The sequence below is a fragment of the Cavia porcellus genome, unplaced genomic scaffold, assembly GCF_034190915.1.
Source record: "Cavia porcellus strain 051 isolate PalLab524CR breed Dunkin Hartley unplaced genomic scaffold, mCavPor4.1 scaffold_14, whole genome shotgun sequence".
NCBI classification, from domain to species: Eukaryota; Metazoa; Chordata; class Mammalia; order Rodentia; family Caviidae; genus Cavia; species Cavia porcellus.
Genome location: NW_026947497.1, coordinates 41,791,693 through 41,816,993, shown reverse-complemented (window position 1 = coordinate 41,816,993; position 25,301 = coordinate 41,791,693). Strand labels below are relative to the sequence as shown.

Sequence of the window (25,301 nt, the reverse complement as noted above, 5' to 3'; positions counted from 1 at the left end):
AGGATTTTCTTAATAAGGCCCTGCTGATCTATAGAAGCAGCACCTACAAGTGTTATCACATTGTCTCAGTTGAGATGAATCCACAGCAGTTTCTTAGCTTAACTATGGTCAGACAGCAGCCATAACACGAAAGATTCAGAAGTGCTCCCGAGACTGATGCTTCCCTGTGAACGGGCTGAGGCAAAAGTTTATAGCGGGAAGAATAACACCATGGCATTGGGAACAGAAAGGGCAAGAAAGGAGTAAGAAAGCCCTCAGATTGATTAATGAGCTGGTGCCACAGATGCCACTCTATTATAGGACGTTGTTACCAGGCATGGAACAGCAGCACAGGCCTAGAATCCTAGCCACTCACAAGGCAGAGACAGGAGGATTACGAGGCTGAGGCCAGCCTGGTCACTATAGTGACTTAGACCACGTCTCAAAATCCAAATTAAAACACACACACACATATACACACACCAGTTTTTAAAAGGGCTGGCGATGTAATACAGCAGAAGAACACTTTTCTACTATACATGAATAGGGGCTGAGGGTTTAGCTCAGTGGCACAAGCACCTGCCTGGCAAACACAAGGTTGTGAGTTCAATCCCTGGTACCAAAACCAAAACAAAACAAAAAAATTAATCTATGATACATGAAGTCTTGGGTTCCATCCCTTGTACCATACCAGAAACAAAACAAGATAACAAAGTCATCAATGTCTAGTGTTTTCCCAGACTATAGAAAACAAGAGATAATATTTTTAAGTACCACAAAGTCACAAAGGATGAACTTTTGTAATTTTTCCAGACATATAGATGTCCGTAGTTACCACCTTACTCTTAAAGTGTGATGAATTGTGTAGGGAATGAAACACATTTTAAAGGTAATACAAAATCTTTCCGTCCGACCAAGGGTTTGGGCTGCCGTCTCACAGGATCTGACTGAGTTCTCCAGTGTTGGTTCCACTTGGCCAGTCACACTCATTGAGCGTTCAGGGTGACTCTAAAGAGAAGGTGTGGACAGGGCCAGGCACTCAGTGAGTGCTGTATAAATGCCCTTGGGGTTGATTTGCATCTATTAGGAAAAAGTGGCTACCTGGGGCTGTCTTAAGAAGCTTCTTTCTGGGATGTACTTAAATGCTAAGTGTATTTCTGTGATTAATTGTTCTGTTCTCCAGGATTTAGAAACTTGCCTCTTGAGGACCAAATTACCCTAATCCAGAACTCTTGGATGTGTCTGTCATCATTTGCCTTGAGCTGGAGATCGTACAAACATACGAACAGCCAATTTCTCTATTTTGCACCAGACCTAGTCTTTAATGAGTAAGTACCTATTAATTAGCCTCGATAAAACAAACCGCAGAATTATTCGTTACACTTTTTTCCCCATTAAATAATTTCTAAACAGATGTTCACGTGTGAAGAAATCTAATGAAATCAATGTTTTTCAGGAGTAAAAGTCTATATTGATTTTTGAGAAGGTAAAAATCACTTTTTAGGACATTTCAATGTGCACACATCTGCGTATATGTAAATCCTGCCTAATTTTATGTGGGAATTGTCCCAGACAAACTAATCCAGGTGGCTCTAAAAACTCAACTGGTACAAAGCCATGATTAATAGACAACAGTCTCCTTTGGTATCTATCGCAGTTGAGAAGACGATCTAATTTCTAGGAAATGTGTGTGCATGAAAGTGATAGTTTTTGGGAGCTTTTCATAATGGTGCTTTTGTTCGCCGTATACAGCTGCTGCATGTGTTTTGATGACAATCATAATTATCCTTCTTTTCAGTCACCAAAGAAGCCAAAATGTGATTCTGTCATGAAACATTTTTATTTTATGAGGCATTTGAAAAGATTGAAAGAATTTTAATAGAATTCGCTTTGGCTATGAATTTCCCCCCTGTGTTAAGTTTGTATTTTAACAGTGTCTGTGTTCCCCATTAGAAGATTTCATTTATATTTATAGTCAGTGATGCTTCTTTATAATTGTTGGGTCAAGAAATATTTAAAAGAGAGTGTTGGAATTATGGTAGTAACCAAGCCATATCCTAACAGATGGTGCTTTCTCTAGCAAAAGAAAAATGGGGACTTCAGGAAAGAGGGAGGCAGATAACAAATGGGTTGGTGATAAAAGGGGGACACAGTGCCAGGATACCTCAGTACCATCCGTAGTAATCTGCCTGAGAGCACAAGTCCACCCCATGGTGTGCCACGGAGATAATTTCATCCTGAATAAAAATAATGACATCACTTGGATCTCGAGGTGGTCCCTGTCTTGGCAACCAGTCAGAAAGACCCATTCGAGGACTGTGTAAATTTTCACCAGAAACCAGAAGTAAAGCCAAATAACTGACATGCACATTCTAATTCACTTGTTTTCCTCAGTAATCAGCTGATACATTATTAATAGGAAGCTAGTTTTATAAACCAAAAGAAAAAAATACTAACGAGGATTCTTGTTGCAAGGGAGTGTGGATAGAAAAGAATCTCTCTCTCAAAAAAAGTCTCTCCTGGTACTCATAGAGCCTCCACATTTGAATCTGGTTCAGCAGAAGTTTAATACGATCCATGTAATCTATCCATTTTTCATAAAATATAATATGATTTGCCCTAGTTCTTAAGTGTACGGTTTACAGGCATTCGTAACATTCATGTGGTGATCTGTCTCCTGTACATTCTCATCATTCCAAATTGAAACTGAGCCAATTCAACTGTGATCCTCCACTCCTGATAAACTCTGCTCTATGAATTTACCTGCATTCTAGATATCTCCTAGAAGTGGAATTACAAAGTTTTTGTTCTTTGCATTGAGCTTTTTTCACTTAGTATGATAATTTCGGTGTTTCTCCATATGGTAGCAGGTATGCAAGTTTCATTCCCTGTTCATGGCTGCATTGTATTCTGTGATTTGTATGCAGAGTTGCTCTTCATTTTCCATGTTTTTCTTGCTTGTAAGCTGGCCTACGGGCTACTTCTGTGTGTCACCTCAAAGTCTGTCCTCTGGTCAGTGTAGCCGTCAATTCAGACACAAGCATTTGCACAAAATCTGAGTCACCACAAGTGCACATGCCAGCAGAGGTCAAATAAGACAAGCTCACACACTGCATGCAAGCCTCCCCACCTTTTTTCTTTTGCCTCTATTTAGTGCTACTCTTTGTGCATGTTCATGCTTTTCGTTGGTGGTTAAAATGGCCTCAAAAATGGCAATGAATGTCATTTGGTGTAGCTAAATTCAAGAAAGCTGTAACTGCCTTCCAGACAAGTTATGTGTAGATGGAGCTATGCTTGGGCCAGAGTTAGCCTGCTCCCAGCCATGAACTCAGCAACACTGAATAAACAATGCGAATAAGGAAGGCATCTGAACAGAGACACACACATAAAAGAAGGTTATCTGTGCATCCGTGGGCCAAAGTGTTGTGGCCGGTGGTCAGTGGACCCTAATCCTTTATTTCTCCTTGGAGGAGTGGTTCCGTATTTACTGATTCAGGGTTTGTTATGACGTGCTGGAGTGTAACACTGCAAATAAAGAGAACCGACTACATTTTGTTTTTCCAAATTTGTCTCGATGTCATACAGATCATGTTTGTGTTTGAGTATTGTGAGTAATGCTACTGTGAACAAAGGCATACAAAGAGTCCTCAAGATGGCTATTTCTGCTTTCAGTTCATTTGGACATGTATTGAGTAGAATTGCTGGACATAGGATAGTTCCACTTGCAGCATTTTATATTTCACTAGCAAAGGATAGGGTACCAACTTCTCCATACCTTGCCGCCACTTCCCTGTCAATAGGCTACCAGGTCTGAAGTGAGGTCTCATTATAGCTTTGATTTGGAGCTCTCTAGTGACTATGGGCATATTTTTGCCTGGTTATTGGCTAGTGGATGTTTTCTTTGAAGAAGTATTCATACAAGGCATGAGCCCATTTTTCAATTGGATTGTCTTACTATTTTTCAATTAAAGGCATTATTTATATATTCTGGTAATTAAATCTTCAACAAACTTATGATTTATGAGTCCTTCTTCTCATGTGTAGGTTCTTCTTTCTCAAAAGTATCCTTCGATATACAAATGTCTTAAAGTTCATGAAGTCCAACATGTCTTCCTTCCTTTTGTTCCCTTTGGTTTTGGTGTCATGTATTTTTAACATTTGAGTGTAGAGGATCCAAACAAAATACATACATGTAAGAATCTTTTTCAACAATCGAAGCATAGGAGAAAACACTTTCTATTTGAATTTTTCAATGGTACCTCCTCAGTGAAATCACAATGTTTTAGACATTTTTGAGGGCTAGCGTCTAGAATTGTGCCCAAAGCATTGTTGCTACCTCGTTAGTATTGCCGAATAAATAGATGATTGAACAAATGAACCAAATAATCTGTTCATCAGTCTGAAAGTAGATTTCTCCATTTACACTTCTAACATGAGGATAACATTCCTGATAAAGGGTTGCAATATGTGATCCATTGTTTTCATGCACAAATATATGGCTGGAGTATAGAAGAGGAGTTAAATGTAACAGTTGGCTAATTGTATTGACCTTCAGCTTTGAAATGCAACTGCAAACTGCTAACAGTCTTCTCTTCAGCTATGTACTAGCCATATTTGAGCCAAAAGAAAGGCAGACCGTAGGGAATCATAAAGGAAGCCGCCTTTCTGATTTTTCATTAAGCACTGGGATGAAAATATGAGTTAATAATTTTAGTGTGGAATTTTTCTTATTATAAACCCCAAACTTTTCCACTGTTATTAAATGTTAAGTATTCAATTTTATCTTGAAACCACTTACCCTATATTGCTACAGATCACTGCAAATATTCAGATTTCTTGTCAATTCAACACACATATTAAAACTCCCACTGAAGCCTGTAATGAAAGTTTTCCAGTTTTTTCCCCTGAAAAGGAGGTTCAGTGTTAGTCGTTTTTTAAAGCCTTAGCTAGTATTTTAAAATTAAAAGTCTATTAAATACATACAGAGACAGAGAGACGGAGAGAGAGAAAGAGAGAAACACTATCTTCTTTTCATTGAGAAAACAAGCAGCATTTGAAATTTCCATTTTTTAAAAATTTCTGGGTAAATCTGTGGAAATAAAGTTTACAGCAGGAAGTCCCCCTCCTGTGCTGGGCCTTATGAAAACCCAGGAAACCTTCACAGACAGAGGCGCAGGTCTGCAGCAGGTGTTGGTCCTTGCATGGAGTGGCCACTACCTGCCTTCTCTGCCTGGCTCTGCACTCTTCCCTGGTCCTGGATAAAGAAAATCAGTGTCAGATGTGGGAAACAGCCAGCCCCTGTCTACAGAGGGCAGGAGTAGCACAATGAGGAAATATGTCTCTTTTTGCATGAAAGTAGGTTGCAAAGACCAGTCTCCCTGCCTGACAGAGGAGACTTGGCAGGGCAGTTTAAGGGACTGAACACACAGAGAAGCCTGAGGAGGGTTGATAGCATGTAAACAAGTCATTCAAGCTTGTGGAGGACAGAAAGGACAGTTCCTGCATGATATTTCCTTCCTTCTTTCTAAAAAACACTACTACTTCCCCTTTGTCAGCCTCATCCTGATACTCAGCAGGGATGTGAGTAGAGGGAGACTTGTAAAACAAATGGGTGCCAGAGTGCTGCGGAATGACTTGACATTTAGGGCTCCGGAGGGCTGAGCAAGGTAAAAACCAGAACCACGAATTGACTTCCAGCTCTCTTCTTGAGCCATTTTCGTTTTAGCCAAGCCTCCTTTCATTTTGTTCCCTCTTAAGCAATGAGAGCAGTGGCATCAGCTCAGTCTGTTCATTCAATGCGTATATCTTGAGGAGTATCATGCTGCCACCCGTCCTACATAGACCCTGGGAATGCAGCAGCAGATGAACCCAAATTCCCTTGCTTGGTGGGGCTCCCACGAGTGAGCATGGAGAGGGAAGTGGGGAGCCACAGAGGCCAAGGCAGCAATGTGAAGAAATCAGCTGCAGGGTCCACGGAGTGAGCTGCAGCAGCATCCAGGGTCACAGGGCGCAGTGGGAAGGAGATCTCCCCAGGGTTTGCTGGAGCCTGGTGTTGGCATGCTGACCTCCTCCTGGGGGAGCTTTGAGGGTACACATTCGTGTTTGCAAAAAACAACAAAAGATTGACAAAAGATTCCCTTCGTGTGCAGTCCTTCACACCTGCTGCTCACTCTGGGGGAAGATTGGATCTTCCTCACTCTCATCTCTGCTCAGGATATTCCTTCTGCAGAGACCACCCCTGACCTCCCGGCTCAGAGCAGAGCTCCCTGCCCAGGCCCTCTCCATTCTTTCATGCTTTAATTTTATTCCTTGTATGTCCTTGGCCCCCATCATGGTGTTCTGGGGCAGGGGTTGGGGGCTGGCTGGCCGCCTGGCTGGTCTGCCTTTGCATTGCCAGCACCCAGAAGACTGCCTGGCATTGGAAGGTGCATGAGGAACTAATTTTAAAATGCTCATTTCGGCATTATTTCCTGCTGCCTCGCAGCCTAAACTGCGCTTCAGCCTTTCTTTTTGCTTAGTCCTGTCTCTGTGGCACTGCTCCTGACATTGGAACCCAGGGCCTCACTCAGCTAAGCACAAACTACCATGGGCCAGTCAAATTCCCAAATTCTTCAGAGCCCTTTTTTTCCATGTCAATCTTTTTGTTGTTTTTTACCATCTATATGCATTCACCACTCCAGATCTAACTCCTAGATCACAGAAAGTATGCTTTTTAAAAGTGACCCTAAGTCTAGCACAATGCCTTCTACACAGTCGGCATGCATTAACTACATTTGGTTTGCTAGTGACTACTTTTCCTGGCACAAGGGTCAGAAGCAAGATTCCCAATGTGCTCACCTCTGTCATATTTTGGGGCTTAACGTGAACTTAATGAAAAAGCCATTTTTGTAGATCTCTTTCTAATTTTACTTCAAGAAAACTGCTTCATGTTAATATTTCTTGCTGATGTTTCTTGTAGTGTACTTGAGAAATTTCCTGAGGAGTTAATGAAGCTGGGTAATTGCCAGTATGGTATGAAATTAAGACAAAACAAATACGAGACTGCAAGTGGGAAGAACTGCCTAAGCTATCTGTAACTGTATGAGATGCCATAGAGTCGTAATGATGCAAGAAATATAGCCAAGCTCTTTACTCTGGCTAACTAGAGGGAGCTATTTTTCATTTTGAATAAAAGTCAAAAACAATTTAGGAAAGTATGTTATCTGTAAAAGGCTTGGTGCATCTAATATTAGCATATTGCTTTTTTTTTCAGTGTAATGTGCCCAAGGGCTTTGGTCTTTCAGCTGAAAGCACTCTTCTTTTCAATGTAAAATAATCCTTGAAGTCAGTTTATTGAAAATTTGATGAGTAGAGAAAAATGTTTTTCTGCAGTGACTCTGTTGCAAGACTCTGTTACCAGGAATGAATCAGTCAAAAACAAGGAGGGATCCTGGCTTCCTACTTTGATACAAATCACAAAACACAAAAAATGTAATTTTGACAGCATCATGCTGATTGGAAAAGGGGAACAGGTGTCAGTATGCCTTGGTTTTATGAAAAGGTTTTCTGAACTTGAATCTCCGTATCCATCCAGAATCAAAACGAGCCACATGATTATCCCTTGGACTCGTATCATGAATAGGAGGTGAATTTGCTTGTATGTTGCCCCCCATGTTACTCATGAGCTGCAACTGACATGTCACTGCCCACTTCCGTGGACCCCACAGTGTGGATGTACTATCAATCAAGTAGTTCGGGGGGATTTGAAGAATTCGATCCCAGGCTGAACTCTTCCAAAAGGTGTTACATTAAACACCATCTCCAATAGATTGTTTTATTTAATCCTCTCAACTGAGGCAGGAATTTATTTTCCCTCTTGTTTTAAAGATGAGACAGAGGTTCAAAGTTTTCAACTCTAGGATCTCAGACCTAAGCTCTATGCTGTTCCGCTACATGAAGACTTCTGCACTGCTGGACTTTGGCTTTTTGGTCTGCTGCAGTGTAGACCTCTGGAGCCTCATAATGTTTTTGGATACTGTATATGTTTGGAACTCTGTTTAACCACTTGTCACCTCTCATAAAAGGTATCTTTGAGAATAGGTAAGAGGTTGTCGATGTGCAAATAGCTCGGATGGGAAATAAAATGTTCTTAGAAAAACTGAAACTGTGGCTCAGAGTTTACATTGTCTCTTCAATGTGGCAGTATTTAAAGAGCTCAGCTACAGAAGAGTTAAGGCCCAGTCCCTAACTTCATTGCTGAGGACCCTGATAATGTTGAATAGATAAGTTAATTTTGCAGTCTTCATTTTTCTTCCATAGGGCAAAGAAATTGGAGTATATGCGTGGTTTGCAGTTTTTTTTCTCAGCATCTGCTTTACATTTAAAATTATCTAGATACCAAAGAGTTTTTGTTGTCTAAATTATAACTATTGGTAGTTACCCACATTAGGAATTAAAACAGTTTTTAAAATGTATCAGTTCATTTAAAATCAACGACAAACCTTATTGCATATTCTACAAATAACATTATGCAGTGGTGCCTTGGTTCACAAACCCAAATCATGGAGAAAATTAAATTCATGAACTGAGGCACCATTGTATAACATATGAGTATCTTTTATGAAAAATAAACTTCTTTCCAAAGCAAAATATTAGAAGAGTACCGTTGTTTGCATCTTTGCAAAGCCTTGTCATCTATCATCCTTGAAGACAGTAGCATTCTCGTATCTGCTTCTTACACTCAGTCTGCCGTGCTAGGTTGTTGTGGACAACACTTATGTGAATAGCTCAGCCTCATGCAGATGGGAAGTAAGGAAAGAAGGAAGAGCTTGGGGAGGCTTCAAGTCCTCTCACTCTACTTCAAGACCTGCTTGTCTCGATGATCTTAAACCTAAGCCAGGCTCTAACTCTTCTTGGCCTTGGGGAAGCTTTGCTTGAGACCTGGATCTCTGTTACTTTGTGAAAAAAAGGCTTAGTAATTTATATTCCAGATACCACACATTCAAAGCTGGGCAGAACATAGCCCCTGCATTTAAAGGAGCCTAGGTCTGCTAGTAAAATACCCCCTGAGCCTACCACTCAGGGCTCACTATTCTTGTGTAACCCATCATTTGCAAATAATCATCAGAGAGATGTTATTGCTATTTTATAAAATGCACATGCGTCAGGCAAAGAGGTGTTATGACTTAGCCAAGTACATGTGGCCGTCATCGAGAGGAGTGCTCAGTTTGAGCACAGCCTTGCTCTCCGAGCTCCTGCTGTTTTTGTGTTATCCGTCCCGTGTGTTGCAGAAAAGGGATGGGAAGGTCCCTGTGGTCCCTTCCCTCTCCCAATGGTTTGCAGTGATGTTCTACTTCACCGGTGTGACTCTCTACTCTTGCCTCTCTGAAAACTTGTGGTTAGAATGAGGTTTAAAAAGAAGACAGTGTTATAAATGAGTATCTGAGTCACCTCCCCCAGTGGGAGGGTAAATCTTTTTTGGTGGAGCTAAAAGTTTATAATGACTAGCATTGTCTCAGTCAGTTGTAAAAATGGTGATTATCTACAGTCTGCAGAGCTCAGCGTTCACTGTTGTAAGGAATTTAGAAAAGGGGTGAGTCTCCACCCTCCAGAATCCGGTGTTGTGGCTGTGAGTTACTGGGCAGCTGAGACGCAGGAGCATGAATAGTGCAGTAACTAGAAGAAGACAACGGACATGTGATAAATACGTTTTACAAGTGAGTGCTTTAGGAGTTGAAAGAAGGCAATTGTTTTGGGCGAGAGTGGTCAAATAAGGCTGCCTGGTGGCAGCCTCTAGCTTGCAAGGCCAGGCTGTCCTCCAGGAGGGTAGGATTTGGGTGCACGTAGTAGGGGGGACCCAGGCATGAGAAAAGATCCAGACAGAGATGAATCTAGAACCCAGATTGAAGCTGTCAAGCCACATGAAGACTTAGATTTGCATACCCGAATCCACATGCCTTTCATTCACTGTTTCTGTCTTCCCTGCCTCCCTCTTTCATTCCCCAGGATTGAGTCCAGCCTGCAGGGACTTAGAAGAGACAGTGAGCACGTTCCCTCTCCTTCTGTCTTTTCCTGCCTTTGTGTTTCCGTCACTGCCTGGCTAGTCTGTCTCCTTCCCTCCCGCCCTTCCTTCCCTCGTCTTTCCACTTCTGCTTCATCCTCCTTCTCCCTTTGGCTCTGTAACCCTTTACTGTTTCTCTCGTAGAGTACAAGAACGTCACCAGATCTTTCATTTATTAAATAAAAAGTCCACCTCCCACTTTCAAGTGAAGTGCAGGAATGGTTTCGTAAACTTTTCCAGAGGGAAGAGAACTGACTGGACAAAGTGACTTTCTTTAGTGTACTATAAATTTTTGTGCTCTTTTCTTTCAGTGCTTATGCTAATGAAAAGCTCCCTCTCAAAGTGGCAGCCTTGGTCTTAAACTCATTGAAATTTCTGTTTCCAAGATTGCCTGATGAAATGGTGTTGCTTTTTTCTACTGCAATCATTACGAGTTTCCCTGACCGCTTGTCTCAGATCATTTATGCCACTGCTGCAAAATCCCCGAGACTGAGTAGCTTGTAAACAACAGGTGTCTGAAGGTTCTGAAGGCTGTTAGGTCTCTGGCTTGGTGTCCAGGGCAGGCTGCTGTCTGCTGCTAGATCTGCTGTGTCCTTCCAGGGATGGAAATCCCGAAATTTGCCCCTTCAGACCTTTGCATGAGGGTCCTTGTGCCATGGATAAACACCTCCCAAAGGCCACCTCCAAACACTGTCATACTGGCAGGCGAGTCTCAGCATACAGGGCTGCAAGAGATACATTCACCTAGACCACGGTGCTGCTTATTCCTTTTTCATGTTGCAGGGGACATTGCTGCCAGCTGAGTGGTCTTCCCCTCTCACCTGACAAACACACACACATGGCTTCATGCTGAGCACTACACAGAATAAGGGACAGGCATTGCACCTCATTTCTCTCTTTCACGAGGTTGCCAAGAACTTGTGCTTCAGGGGACCTGCTAGGGTCCTACCTGCTGGAGAATCACAGGGTGCTAACACTTTTGAGGTGCTGACCTTAACAACCAGTGATCCTAAGCAGTAAGTGCCCAAACACAACAATTTGTCATTAGAGAGAAACTATATGGCGTGGCGTGGTGGTGCATGCCTATAATCCCAGCATGGATTAGGTGCATGCCTATAATCCCAGCATGGGCAGGCTGAGGCAGGAGCACTGCCACATGTTCCAGGCTAGCCTTGGCTACATGGTGAGTCAAGGCCAGCCTGAACTGCCTAGTGAGACCCTGTCTCAAAAAGACAAAAGAAAGAAAAAAAAAACCTATATAGACATAGGGAAAATTCACAAAATTGCAAAGGGGAACATACAAAAATGTGAGTTGTGTATTTCTGAGCGATCTTAACTAATGACTTTAGAAGTGGATGCACAAGAACTGTTTAGGTTATGCGTTGTGTTTTCGTCATTCTGTGTGCCAGTTCTATGCACAAGGCATGTCACTGCTGGTGTAGTAGCCTGTCGGTGTGACATTTCCTTCACCCAATAATGAATGATGGAGTTGTTCATAATGTCCTGAACAGAATCTGCTTTGTGACAGATGTTCAGAATCAGTACTAAGAAAGGACACAGCTAATCTCTAATAAATTAATTAAATTAATAGATTTAAACGTTTTTTGGCTATTCAGACAGACAGTGTATCAGATTTTAGAATGATTTAATCACCAGCAAACAAAACTCCTTGACACCCAAGATAATGTAACCTTGCAGTGTTTTCTAAGGTTTAGTTTTCTTAATGGAAATCACAGCACATGATCTTTTGCATCTTTGGAGTTTTTCGGCTGTGTTCTTCTCACAAAGGAAGACTTTGGAGCGTGAAGGAGTCTGTTGTCCTGTAAAGTGAGCAGAGTCATCTTGTGTGTCCCCACCTTACAGATCTACATGCTGGAGTCACCTCCCCAAGTGTGAGCGGCTTTCTACTATCACATTGGAAGCTCGGCTGCACACTCTGAACTTGTAAGAGTAAATGTGCTTCTTCAGACTATGCCAGGCTCTCAGGATAGCAGTCTGTGTAGTCACATGGTGATTTTTACCTCAGAATATGGCTCCTTAGGTTTCTAGTTAATACAAAAAAAATCTATAGCAAAAAAAAAGTGATTTGCTGTCACTCTTTATTATTTTTGGTTGTTGTTGTTGGGATTTGGTCTCACTGTATAGTTCAGGTTGACCTCAAATTCTCAAGTGATCCTCCTGCCTCAGCCTCCTGAATGGTGGGATTACAGGCATGTGCCACCACGCCTGGCCCAATTTGCTGTCACTTATCTAAATGGTAGTCTAGTAATATTTCTAAATCAGCAGCTGACTTTGTTCACATTCTTGAAATGCAATACAGTATGCCCTCTTTTACAGATGAATAGATGTTGGTCATTTATTGAAATTAAACAGTACTTTTAGGTTTAGACCCACTCAAATATCCCTGAATGAAACTGTAATAGCTTACTGAAAGTTTTATGTTTTCTCTTTAATCAAATAGGTTAATATGTACAATTCCCCAAATTTAGTATTGAAATCTATAGCCCACAAGTGTGAGACTTGATAATAATAGTAATAATAATAATAATGAGCATCTGTCACTAGAGATTGTTGTTGTTTATATCTTCTCTATCACACAATGATTATTGGTATCCAGGGGGATCAGTTGGCTCCTGGACTCTTGTGGATATCAAAGTCTGCAAAAGTTCAAGTTTCCTGTATAAAATAATGTAGCATTTGCAATAACTTACAGGCATCTCTAGATTATTTATAATACCTAGAACAGTGTAAATGTTATGTAAATAGTTGTTATACTGTATTGTTTAGGAAACAATGAGGAAAAAAGTCTGTATATGTTCATGTCAGATGCAGTTTTTTCCTGAATATTTTTGATCTGTAGTTGGTTGAATCCATAAATGTGAGACCCACAAATATAAAACCATCCTTTAGTGTTTCCGACCCTTTTAAGCATTTATTAAGTGTCCATGAGATTCCAGGCATGCTGCCTAGTGCTTTAACCTGACTGTATCTGGACTGTATCTTCCTGTGAAGGAAGGACATATCCAGTGTTCATGCCTCTGCCTGCACCAGAGACCTCCACTGCTGGTGTAGATAATAGATCGTATACTAGGATTGCTTTTTAACCCCCTGAAGTTTGCTGCATTCCTGATCTTACTTCAGTGTGCATTTTCTAGACGTTTATCTTGGGAACAGCTGCACAGCGTATGAGACAGAATTTTCCTCCAGATTTGCTTCGCAGTCACTTTGTTAAATGAATTATATCATTATTGGCCTTGGAAAGTTCACAGTTGAAGAAATACTAATGATAAACCTTTGTTTAACCCCCAAAATTTTGATCGTGTGATTTTATCATAGATACTCCCAACTTCCTGTAAAATCTGAATTTTCACAGGGGATCATGGCCACATATTTTTTTTCTTCTACCAAAAATATGTATTCTTATGAGATAGGGGCCCCCAAATTATATAAGAGAAATAGATGTAACTTTCAGCCTGCTAGATGTCTGATACACCAAGCTCGTGTTCCCCAAGATTGAGGAATGAATTCTAAGGAACAACAGAGATTAAGAGGTGGAAACATTACGGAGGGAGGGTCAGCTCCTGAGAGAGACAGGAGGGGGCGAGTGAGCTGACTCCTCAAAGGAAGTTCTCTAGAGCAAAATCATCAGGTGGGTACAACGTGGGACAAAACTATGATCAACCAGTAAGATCACACCTCTAGCCACTGAAGTAATATTGATCCAGTGGGGAAGCAGGTCACATCGCAAGAGTGTGTGGAAAGAACAAGGACTTTCTTTGGTGGAGCTGAGTCAGATGGTCCTGTCATCCACTCGGGTGACTGATGTCTGTCTGAACTGTACTGGACCAAGCAGTATCAGTCATTGTGTTTATTTAACCTTGGGCAGGCATGCAGTCCTGGCCACCTCTGTCTTTATCTTGGAGCTCGGCCTGCAGGGGATGCACCTCCAGCCCAGGCATAACCTGTTCTCATCTCCTGCACTGCCTCCCTCAAGAACCCAGTCCTGTCTGACCGCCTGGAATATTTCTACCTAACTTAGCTGTCTGTGATACTTGGATCCATAAGAAACTGCTGACCGTGTTGAGTATTGGAAAATGCATGGTCCAGATGAATACTGTAGAAAATACTGTGCTTAATATTTATGGTAAAAACAGTTTTCCATGCTCTGAAACTGTCCACAGTAAATTATGGTTGCCACATTACCAGGAGCCTTTGAGTGTTCAGATCGCCACCTGTTATTTTGACCAGTGTGATGTTCATTACGGGCAGAGGAGATTGTGACACTGAAGTCCAAGGACAGTTGTATGAAAACATCCCTTCTGGAACATCAATTAAGGTGACGGACAAAATACTAAGTAGGCTTTTAACCATTTACTAGAACTGAGGCCAAAACTGACCGGCGGAGCACTGATCTATCTTAAGGTTTCAGTCCAGGAAAGCAGACCACAAGCACCATTCCCATGTAGTTCCTCAGTCCCAGCTGCATGGAAGCTGTGTAGATGCTGTAAAAATGAGCAGACATCAGAAGCACAGCTAGCAAAATGGTCCTTGGTAAATCTTGCTTGTGAGTTAAGGGGAAAAAAAATGTAGTAAGACCTTGAGCAGGGCAGTAAACTGAAATAATTTGAATGCCCACATTGAGGTCATTTTTATTCTAATTAAGGTTTAAAAGGGAGAAAAAAACCTGTTTCTGTGACTGTTTTTTAGAGAAATAACAAGCTTGAGACAGGGACCATCTGTTCCACTGACCGTGTAACAAGATGTTAGATTTATTCAGATGTAATGGTGGGAGGTGGACAGTATCAGGGTGAGGTCTGGGCTTTCAGATCAGCTGTGATCTCATGATATTTAGCTCTGCTGCAAATGGGTGCTGCTGCTGCCTACATTATGACACTAGAACACACACATTCCTAGAGGCAATTGATTGAAATAATAGCGTGTTAGCAAACATGCTTAGTGACAGGTCTCCTCTTGAGATTCCAGAGACTTGAGAACACTCAACCCCAATTAAGCATTGCTTTGTTTTCCTAAAAAAAAAAAGAGCAGTTCAATGTCTGTGAAATCTGTTGGATTTACCTCTTCACAGTTGCTGCCAGATATTTATTTACCATTCACATAATTACGAACCCATGCAGCTTATAAAAATATCATAGAAAAATATGTGCCCTACTTTCAAGGAGAGAGATAACAGACCACAGTAATGAGAATTGTCTGATGTTTGGTGCAAGATCTAACATGAAATAGCTGTTTTATTTCTGTAATTGCTTCCTGAACAACATGATGTCTTACCCACTGGAAAGATGATCATTTGCCCACCTGAAAGTGTTCAGTTGAGGTAGAGTTTAGTGCAATATTACTAAAAGGTCTTAAAAAAAGTCACTGTACTTATCACAGGTTCTGATAGGTAGAAGAGCTAGGGACCCCTTGCGTGTTAGCATTTATAAAATCAACCAGTGTGGAAGGATTGCATTGATTACAATTGAATTTGTGGGGAGAGAAAGGAATGATAAAGGAAATTCTATTTCCCCTTCTCCTGTAGGGCACCAGCACAACAACAGACAGGTCTTTGAGGAACTCTTTCTGGTGACCTTTAGAAGTATTTATTAATGAATTTTTCCCCTTTCTTCTTTCAAAAAGTATTGAGTTTGGCTTGCAATAAAGGCACAGATATTGTAAGACTAACAATATATCAAGACACAAAAGATAAAAGGCAAATTATAAAACTAGAGGAAAAAGAAGACACACTGTGTATTTTGAGAGAAGACTGAAACACCTGAACCCTAAGAGAAGTAACTTAATGTAATACAACTTTCAGTGTCTTTCATAGCAAGTAAAATCATGGACTTCAGACGTTCTTTTTTGCTTTGCTTTTTGTTTTTAATTTGGAAAACGTTTTTAGTAGTGAAAAAATACACATAAACTGACAATTTAATCTTTGTAACACTCTTTAAACGTGCAGTTCAGCAGTACTCAGTACACACTGTCAGTAATAATCAGTTTCCAGCTCTTTCACACCATAACACTGAAGCTCTGTACCACTCAACGATTCCCAGTTCCCATCTCTTCCATCTCCTGTGACGGCCAGTCCACTGTCTGTGTGTTTGACTCTTCTAGACACCACACACATGTGCAGTCATGCCATTTGTCTTCTTAGGACTGCTTTGTTACTTGGAATATATCATAAAATACCATGTGTGTCTTAGTGATTTTTCTCATTGCTGAGATGAAATACCTCACGTGCAGAGATAAGAAGGAAAGGTTTACTTGGCTGACAGTTTGTGGAGGTTTCAGCCCCAGTGTTGGCTAGCTCCAAGGCAGGGTGACACATGGCAGAAGGGCCTCACAGAGGAGAAATAGTTCACAGTTGACAGAAGGCAAGAGGGCAGCAAAGGAGTGAGGAAACAAGTGACAACTCAGCCCTCTTTCTGTCCCTTACAGTCTGTCCAGACTACACACCCTGAGGGCTGGTAGCACTCACACTCAGGGTGGGCCTTCCCATTATCCACACCCAAAACCCAATCAGTGGACTGATTCAGAAATGACACACCCTTGATTCCAGCATTGCACACTTAATTGCAGCATCATACACTCTAGATCCAGCTACCTGTGAAAGCCCCACCCATGACCACGTGAGACTTTGGGGGGATATCTAGACACAAGTCATAACAGTGTGTCAGAATTTTCATCTTTTTCACAGATGGATAATATTCCTTTCTGTGTGTCACATTTTATGCTAGCCATTCATCTGCTGATGGAAGCCTGAATTGATTTTTTTTCTTTTGGCTACTAGGAATCCTGATGTTATGTACACCTGTCCTTCAACCTGTGTTCTCAGTTCTTACAGAGATTCTTTAAGCAAAGGCATTAAAGAAGCTTTTAGCAAGCCCAAAGTTTAGGAACAGTGTTTTGCATGGGTCTGTCTATAAGGATGGCAAGTGATAAAAAGTGGGGGGAGTCATCTTCAGCAGCTGTTTGCAAAGGTATAGGGATCTCTCACAAGGGGCTGTCTCTTAGGAAGCACATGTAATGTTAAATAATTATCACTGTAAAATGCAGTGCCTTACAGGGCTACCCTGTGACTTTTTAGTAATCAGGTTCAATGCCGAGAGTCAGACGTGTGAGACCATTAAGGAATGAGTGGTCAGCGCTGCCTGGCTCCATTCCCGATGAGAATGCAGCAGAGCACTTGATGAGGTCAGTGTGAGCATTTGTGATGGAGGCTGCTGACGAGAACCCAGGAAGGGCAGGGGAAGAGGAGGCCAAACCATCCCACAAGTTTCCAGGGTGGAAGATCTTAAGAGCCCAGCTCACATTGTCACTATAGACGGCCCACACAGCAAAGGTCCTGGTAGACATTTAGGCTAAAACTTAGAGCATCCAAGTTCTTCAGCTCCTCCATGTCGGGAATGTTGTGTAGTCTGAGCTTGTCTAATATTTGCGTGTATCAGAGTAAAAGAGAAATCCAGGTGATGATTACAGGTTGCTCATACATGGATCTCCCTATAACCGTGAGTAGGCTTTTTGAGTAGTATTTGTCTTAGTAATATAAGCAAGGACATGCATACCAAAACAAGCATGTTCCATTGGCCCGTAGGTTCAGTAGATTATTCTTGTAATACAAGATAGGGCAGCACCATGGACATACATAAAGACAAAATTGCACAAGTCCTATGAAAATTGTTTAGAGTGTTTAGGTACTAACAGCAGGCAACTAGCATACAAATCATTTACATTATGCATGTTTTTCCTGCTCTGATTTTAATGGGACTTTTTCTAATTCCTGCTATTAATATGTGAATGAACTGTTTGTAACCTCAAGTTCTCAGAGTCAAGAAAGAAGTGTTGTCTAACTCTGAATATTCACACTTGTTCCAAGTGGAATTTGGTTTGGAAAAGTTGTATTGTTTTAATTTAACATTTTAAAACTATTTCAAAAATGATCATTTGATGTTAGTTTAGTAAAGTGGATGTTCTGGGAGAGGACCAGACGAAATCACAGCTATAAATAAAATTGTTTTCCCTGTTTGAAAATTTCAAGTTTCTCAGTCTAAGAAAATTTCAAGTTTACAAACAATGCTGTTGAAGTATTTCTTTTAAAATATTTTAGGGCTGTTCTTTTCCTAGAATTTAATCCACATGCCTTAGATAGAAACTACAACACTTTGCCCACTTTGGTTCTTGTACTTACTTATTTACAAATTCGTGTTTATTCTGTCCCACAAATGAGATGTGTGGAAATGGGTGACACATACAAAGACTTCAGTGCCCACGGTCCAGAAGTAGACTAGCACCTGTCAGTCATTCACATCTTCACACCAGCCTCTTTCCTACCTCAGGGGACTTGCCACCTCTATTTTATCCCACTGTTCAGAATGACTTTTGATCGCTTGCTTTTGTATTTTAGAATCATCTTACATTCTGGCTTCTCTTTCCCAATATAGTCAAGTGAATTTGTATATTCTATTCGAAGTGAGATAAAATTATAAAATGAAGACAAGCGTGTAGCAAAAGAGTGTTTCTGCAAAACAATGTTACAACACTAATAATAGTATCAGGTCAGAAAGATTGTCCTTGTTTCACTTCTTTGGATATGCATTTATGTACATTTCCCCTAATTGTGCAAAAATGACTTGATCTGAAATGTGTTTCCAGGGTGCCCTATTTTCACGCAATTACAAGCCATATTGAGTGCACAGTACTCCTCATTTGGAGAACTCAATTTCATGCCATGGAAACGGCAGTGGAATTTGAAACACAAAATCCCACCACATAGTGGGGAGCAAGAGATAAACAAATGAGTGATGATAATAGCAAAACCAAGCGCTCACTCTCTCCTAGCTGAATGACTGGAGGAAAAGGAAAGACTTTTACTGGCCTCATCAGTATAGAGAGAGGAAAAGGCCTGAGTTTGGCAGTGAAGTCCCGAGATTTGGCTCCTGGCTTTCTCATGTATAAAATTTCACATCAAGGACTTGGCAACAGGGCCTCAAAGATATGAGTACGAGATTTAGCCATAACAAATGCAGCTGTGGAGTATGGGGGACGCTCCAGTAAGTGACAGCCAGGGGCCATACTTGAGCAAAGAGTTCAAAGAGACATTGTTCGTATCGCAGTGCCAAAAAAACCCTCTTCCTTTAGGTGCGTTGTCACACATGAAAGCCCTGATCTGTTTTCAGGTGGAGTCTGAGTTTCTAACCTTTGATCTGTGTGTGGAAGTTATACTAACACATCTGGGTAACAGAAACACCTTGCCAAGGAGGTGTTGGTTCTCGTGTTCAACAGGAGGCAGGTCACCTGCACCTTCTGCACAACTGTCTTATCACTGGCATAGTTTACTGTCCTATATAGAGAAACAGTAATGAAACATTGTCTTCCTATGTTGTGATTTTAAGAATTTAATGCTTCCTTGGCTTATTTCAACCAGACTGATCACTGTTCTCTCCGGTAGTATATTCCCCACATTAAGTTAAAAAAAAACAACCAACCAAAAAAACCCACTTTGTTATGAACTTTATAATTTAAGAAATTCTGTACCATTGATTCCTGTGTCCCTGCAAGACTGGAATTATTAGTAGCCCAGTTGGTAAACATTCTAAGCCTGAGAGTCGCATTACACAGTCCAGGACCACAAAGCCAGCAGCTGGAGAATGACAGGCTATGCGTTGCAAGGCCCTCCTGTGGCAAAGCCAGGGTGCCTGTTCTGCTGCTGGCACAGTTAGATGAAGAAATCAAACTCGTACGACTCCATTTTTAGAACTGCAGTGTCACATGAATGTGGTCCGTGGACATCTTTGTTTGCAGTCTGCTTTATCTCCATTGTTATAATCTGAACCCATTAATCCCCCGCTCTGTCTCTCCTTGAAAACTTTTCAAATGCCACGTCTGATTTTGGGCCACTTGATAATCTTACTTTTGGTCATTGTGAATATCGTCTTAATCATCATTATCATATACAAGTCCATGCTGTATCTTCCATTTCTGTATCTTCCCTTTTTCTTTCTGATTTATTCAAGAAATACTCATATTGCAAATATTGACACTTAGCATTTGATGGCCATTTTCTCCTTGACATTCAAAATGATTAGTTGGACACAGATCCTACCTTTAAGAAGCTTATAGTTTGCAGTCAGGATGACAAAACTGAAACTTTTTTTTCTCTAAGCACATACAAATTTTGCATTTAAGAAAATCTTAACATACACAGGAAAGCTCAAAAGAAGAAATGAACAGAGAGTTCATAGCCAGGATAGTTTAACTCAGAACAAACGCTTCAGTTGTCCCACCTCACCCCAGGCCACTGATCGCAGATACAGTTTGCTTGGTAGTAAGGGGGAATTAGAGTACAAGCTTGAAAAGAGCAAAAACTTAAAATCCTAGAAAATTTGGGGTCTGTGGTAAAGCCCCTTGCACAAATCCAGGGCTCAGCAAAGAGTTCACTCTAACAGGAACAGCAAAACTCATCCAGCTAGCAAGCCCAGGAGCATACCAAGGAAGCAGGAAGAAATAAGACACTCAAGCCTATATCACATCGTGTATGCAATCTAAATTTGATCTATATGACTCTCACAGAGAGGATCTCAGCTGATAAATTCACATAAAAACTACCAACAAGAACAAGCAAAATACTTACGTTCATGAGTGTTGTGAACACTACAACTTTCTGTAGAGTCCCTTCCATGAGCCAGCGCTTGGGGTTCACCCAGAGGACAACGTGCCAGGATAATGCAGAACTACAAAACACATATGCTTAAAATATCTCTCAATGTAAGGATATATATTTTTCATAAAGGAAGAAATGTTTAATGAAAAATAGTGAATTTGTCTGAGAAAGAACATTTCCAACTTCCTCAGCATGAAAAATACTGCCACTAAAAATGAGGCACTAAATCATGGTCTAGAAATGAACACAGAAAAAAGTATTTTATTGGAAGATACGTCTGAAAGAAATACCCATAATGCAGTGCAGAGAGCTGAGGTAGGCAATATGGAAGATAGGTAAATGTGGAAGACCCACTGAGAAGGTCCAACATACTGCAAATAGAAGTTCAAGAACGAAAAATGACCAGAACGGGATGAAGGTGACATTTAAACAACAATGACTAAGGACATTTCAGAAATTGAAATAATAGCTTCACTTTCAAATGTAAAAAGGACATTGTGTCCTGGTCAGGAGATAAAAGTACGTCTGTACCTATGAGAACATCATAATTAAACTGCAGGCATCAGATAAATGGAAAAAGTTAAAGCCACAAAAGAGAAAATGTAAATGTCTTAGGAGAGAATCACAATTAGACTAAGTGCAAATTTCCTCAAAAACTGTGATGAAGACCCAAGTGTAACTGGGAGAGATATTTAAAAGAATTAAGGCGAATTCCCTGTCAAGTTGGAAATCTTTAGCTTTAAATTACCCTCCAAGAATGCAGGTAAGAGACAGACATTTTAAGAAAAACTAAAACTGTAAGACAAATTTCTCTTAGTAATTAACCCTCCTGAAAAACTGATAAATATTCTTCAATGAGAAATTGAACCTATAAAGAGTAAAGTGATGGTAATCAAAGAGACACAGTGGTGGATCGAAACAGGTGTGGTGTGTGTAAGTATGAGAGACACTCACTTCCCTGGAGATTTGAACACAAGTCAGAATGCTCATGCTAAAGTGCCATAACATGGCAGACAGGAAGCAGAGAGCAAAGATGAAACCATCTGAATTTCGTCTGTTTCTAATGGAAAAGTTATTGATCACCTTTAATTTTAAGAATCAGAGTTTTAATAAAGCATCAAAAAATGTTTTATACATACATACACACATGCACATATATAAAGTCTGTTAAAACATGCGTACATCAGGAAAAGAAAAATGTATAAATATTTTAATACTAAATTTATTGAGGTGTCATGAGGTGAATACAGTTACCATCGGTGCTCAAAGTGGTGGCTGTCAGCTTCCAGATGTTCATTAGTACAGGGAACTGCTGATGTGTGTCTACATATTTTTGATGCACTCTGAATATATACCTTCTGGATCCAGTAGAGGAGGACAGAAAGAGCTTTAAAAAGTTGATCAGTCTAACTAAAGGAAGGAAAGTATAATCAGCAAAACAGACGAAAAAGGGATTAGGGAAGAAAGTTAATAGAAAGGAAAATTCAAATATATCAATAATAATAAATGGAACAAATTAAACTGTGCTATTAAAATACAGAGACTGTCCACATTTTTACTCACCTTTCTGCTATGTAGGATTCACACAGGTAATTTGAAAATAAATACCAGGCAAGCTGTAAAGAGAGTGAAAAGGGGAGAGGGAGGAAGACATTAGGATCAGAAAAACGTTTAAGGCAAAAAATACCAGAATAACATTGGAAGCTGGGTATAGCAGCCTGTGCCTGTGGTCCAGCTACTTGAGAGGCTAAGGTAGAATCAATTATGCTCCATTTCCAGTCCCTTAAAATTTTAATTTAGAGACAGGAACTTGCCAGGTTGCTATATTGTCCAGCAAGGGCTCAAACAAGGTGGTCCTCTTGCCTCAGCCTCCCACAGTGCTGGAATTGCAGGTGTGTGCCACTATGCCTGGGTTATATACTATTTATTGATGCATGCATAGTAAAATGTATATGTCTGAGAGGAACTGATAATCCCTCAACTGGAGTAGTTCCTGTGAATAAAAGAGATGAGGTCAGAGCAAGGAGGAAGACAGGGTAGGCCTGTTCAAGCAAATACAGCAACAGTATCAGCATCTGTTCATGTGGGTAGCTTTGGACGGTGGATTATTCTGAATGTATTAAGATGTTTCCTTGGTGTCTGCTGCTATTTTGTATGTTTAAAGGAGCTTCTTCATGTAACATAGGGAGATGATGGGAGAAGGAGGATACACCATAATCATTCAGAGCGAAATGTACCAGGTTTCACCCTGAGCTCCTTAGCGCTACACTTGGAGCTGAGCTAGGAGAAACATCCACCACTCATGAGGAGTCCTGGATGTATCTTGGAAGACTGATGTGACATTGCTGCCCCACAGACGACTGCTTATGTGCAGGGACCCTGAGAAATGTGTCCCCATGGTGACCTCTTTCTCTGTCTTTGGTCCACCAAGTCCTTTCCTTTTTTTTTTACTACTAGATTATCTTTAAAAAAACTTTTTGCAGTCTGGTCAAACACTAGTAACTTAGGGCCTTCCAGTAGGTTTTTACACTGAAGAAAAACATCTAAAAACTAAAGTGATACCTTGCTTCTCAGGGAAAGAGAAAAAAGTCACTTCTGTGACTGCATCAGTGCGTTGTTATGGAAATGAGTGGATCATAGAGGGAAGGGGTTGGTGGACCACGGGTGTGTCTGGAAACGTGTGCGTAAGGCGCCAGGGTCTTATTGCTTGCTTGGTTATCAAAGCAATTCCACGTAAGGTTTTCTCCTTTTAATCTTTCTGTTTAACATTTCCTTTGAAAACCTTTTGTGACAGTAGGCAGCATATTCCATGACTTCAGTAAGCAGCAGGGTCCATGTGGCACTAAGACTGGCTGTAACTGTCCTCTGCCTCGCATCCAGCCCTATCCTCTCTCATTGTGGTCAATGCTGGACACCTGTGGCCAGAAAGGAACAAGAGGTGGTGAGCCTCGCCCCATCTTAGCAGCGTCTTTGCTTTGCATGGGGTCTCAATGTGACACACGTGGACGTTACATAGAGCACAACTCCCAGCAGAAACTGCAGTGCAGCATGCTCCGAGTGGGACTGGCCTCCGTGCTTTACGTGTGCTCTTACAGGGTGCTGGGAAGGGCACAGCAGTGCTGGACTTTTTGGATTTTTGCAATTTACCAGTCACCATGAAAGACATCTAACTTGTCTTTAAAATATCTGCTCCATGTTGAAGCCAAGAGATATATTCAGACTTCGGTCTGCTGTTGAGCTGCCCGGGGTCCCCCAGCCTGGGCGTGATGGTGCATGTTCATATTCTCAGACGTTTGCCCCTTTTGCTTTGCAGAGAGAAGATGCACCTGTCTGCCATGTATGAGCTGTGTCAGGGCATGCACCAGATCAGCCTTCAGTTCGTCCGGCTCCAGCTCACCTTTGAGGAATACACCATAATGAAAGTCTTGCTGCTGCTTAGCACAGGTACATTGATGCCCACCCGGGTACTTGTTCTGTATCATCAGATCACCTTCCCTGTAGGAGAGTAGACCATTGATTGTGTTCAGGTTGTTGGCACCAAGAATAATGGTTTCAAAGTGATGGGAGGAGGGTGCTGGCCTTGGAAGGATGGAGTTACTTGCTGAGGGTAGAACTCTGTGCATGTGGAAGAGTGCAGCTCCTCATTCCTCCACTCATGCAGCCACTAGGTGCTTGCTAAGTACCTGTTAGGTATACAGTACGGTCAGACCATCCACTGATCAGCGGGTGAACAGTGCAATTTCCACCTTTGGGGAGCACATACCAGAAGCCAAGTTCAAGGACAACTTTGATGTTCTATTAGAAGTGGGGTTCTGCAATGACAGAGGTGAGGAGAGTTGCAGTGGCTCGGAGGAGGATGAGCATTCAGGAGCTGTAGATTGGATATGAGGGTCATGATGCCGGTCCTTTCTGGACAGGGAAGCTGCATATGGACATGTGAGAAATATAAACAAGCCATGGGGACGCGGTTTGGCAGTGAAAATGGCTGCCTGCTAATTTTTAATTTTGTGTTTGGATTTCATTTTTCAAGGCGTGTCTGATTGTGATGGGTCAGGAGGAAGTGGGGCAGTTGGAATGCTGATTGGGCACAATTATCCAGGGCACATTGGAGAAATTGTAATGTTAGTAGCAGGTGGGCAGCACAGGGCAAAGCTGTGTCTCCTGGCTTCATGGCCCTGTGTCTAGGAGGAGTGAGGTGGATTGAAGGGAGGTAAACAGGCAGAGACAAAACTTGGCCTGATGAGAAGCACAGAGAGCTGCTAGAGGTTGTGGACACAGGGCCTGGATTTACAATTGATTGTGTGACAAATAGGGAACAAGTACGCTCAAGAAACATCACAAGGTTGGCCTTGGCCAGTGGCCAGAAGGAGAAATACAATGGATGTAGGTCAGAAACTATGCAGGTTTTGAGCAGAGAAAAATGACTGCCATAGTCATGATGCTGCTAAGAGAAATCTATCGATGTTTGGAATTGGATAATTCGAGAATATAGTCACACACTACCAGGAGTTTTTTGGATGGGTTAACTTTGTAATGCCAACTCTGTGTACTTAATAGATGGCCAGAAGATGGAGAAGATCTGGGGCTAGTACTCAGGACATGGATTTGAAATAAAAATTACCC

The 25,301-nt window shown here is 41.3% G+C and overlaps 1 protein-coding gene across 5 annotated transcripts in view; it reads left to right on the top strand.

The window, feature by feature from the left end:
* Window positions 1–25,301, top strand: part of Nr3c2 (nuclear receptor subfamily 3 group C member 2) — a 323,634-nt gene that overhangs the window by 262,000 nt on the left and 36,333 nt on the right. For all 5 annotated transcript variants that reach the window (XM_063224380.1, XM_063224382.1, XM_063224379.1 and 2 more), the window contains exons 6-7: window positions 1,163–1,307; window positions 23,992–24,122. In XM_063224380.1, the coding sequence (XP_063080450.1) occupies window positions 1,163–1,307; window positions 23,992–24,122 (276 nt within the window). The remainder of the gene's footprint in view (window positions 1–1,162; window positions 1,308–23,991; window positions 24,123–25,301) is intronic.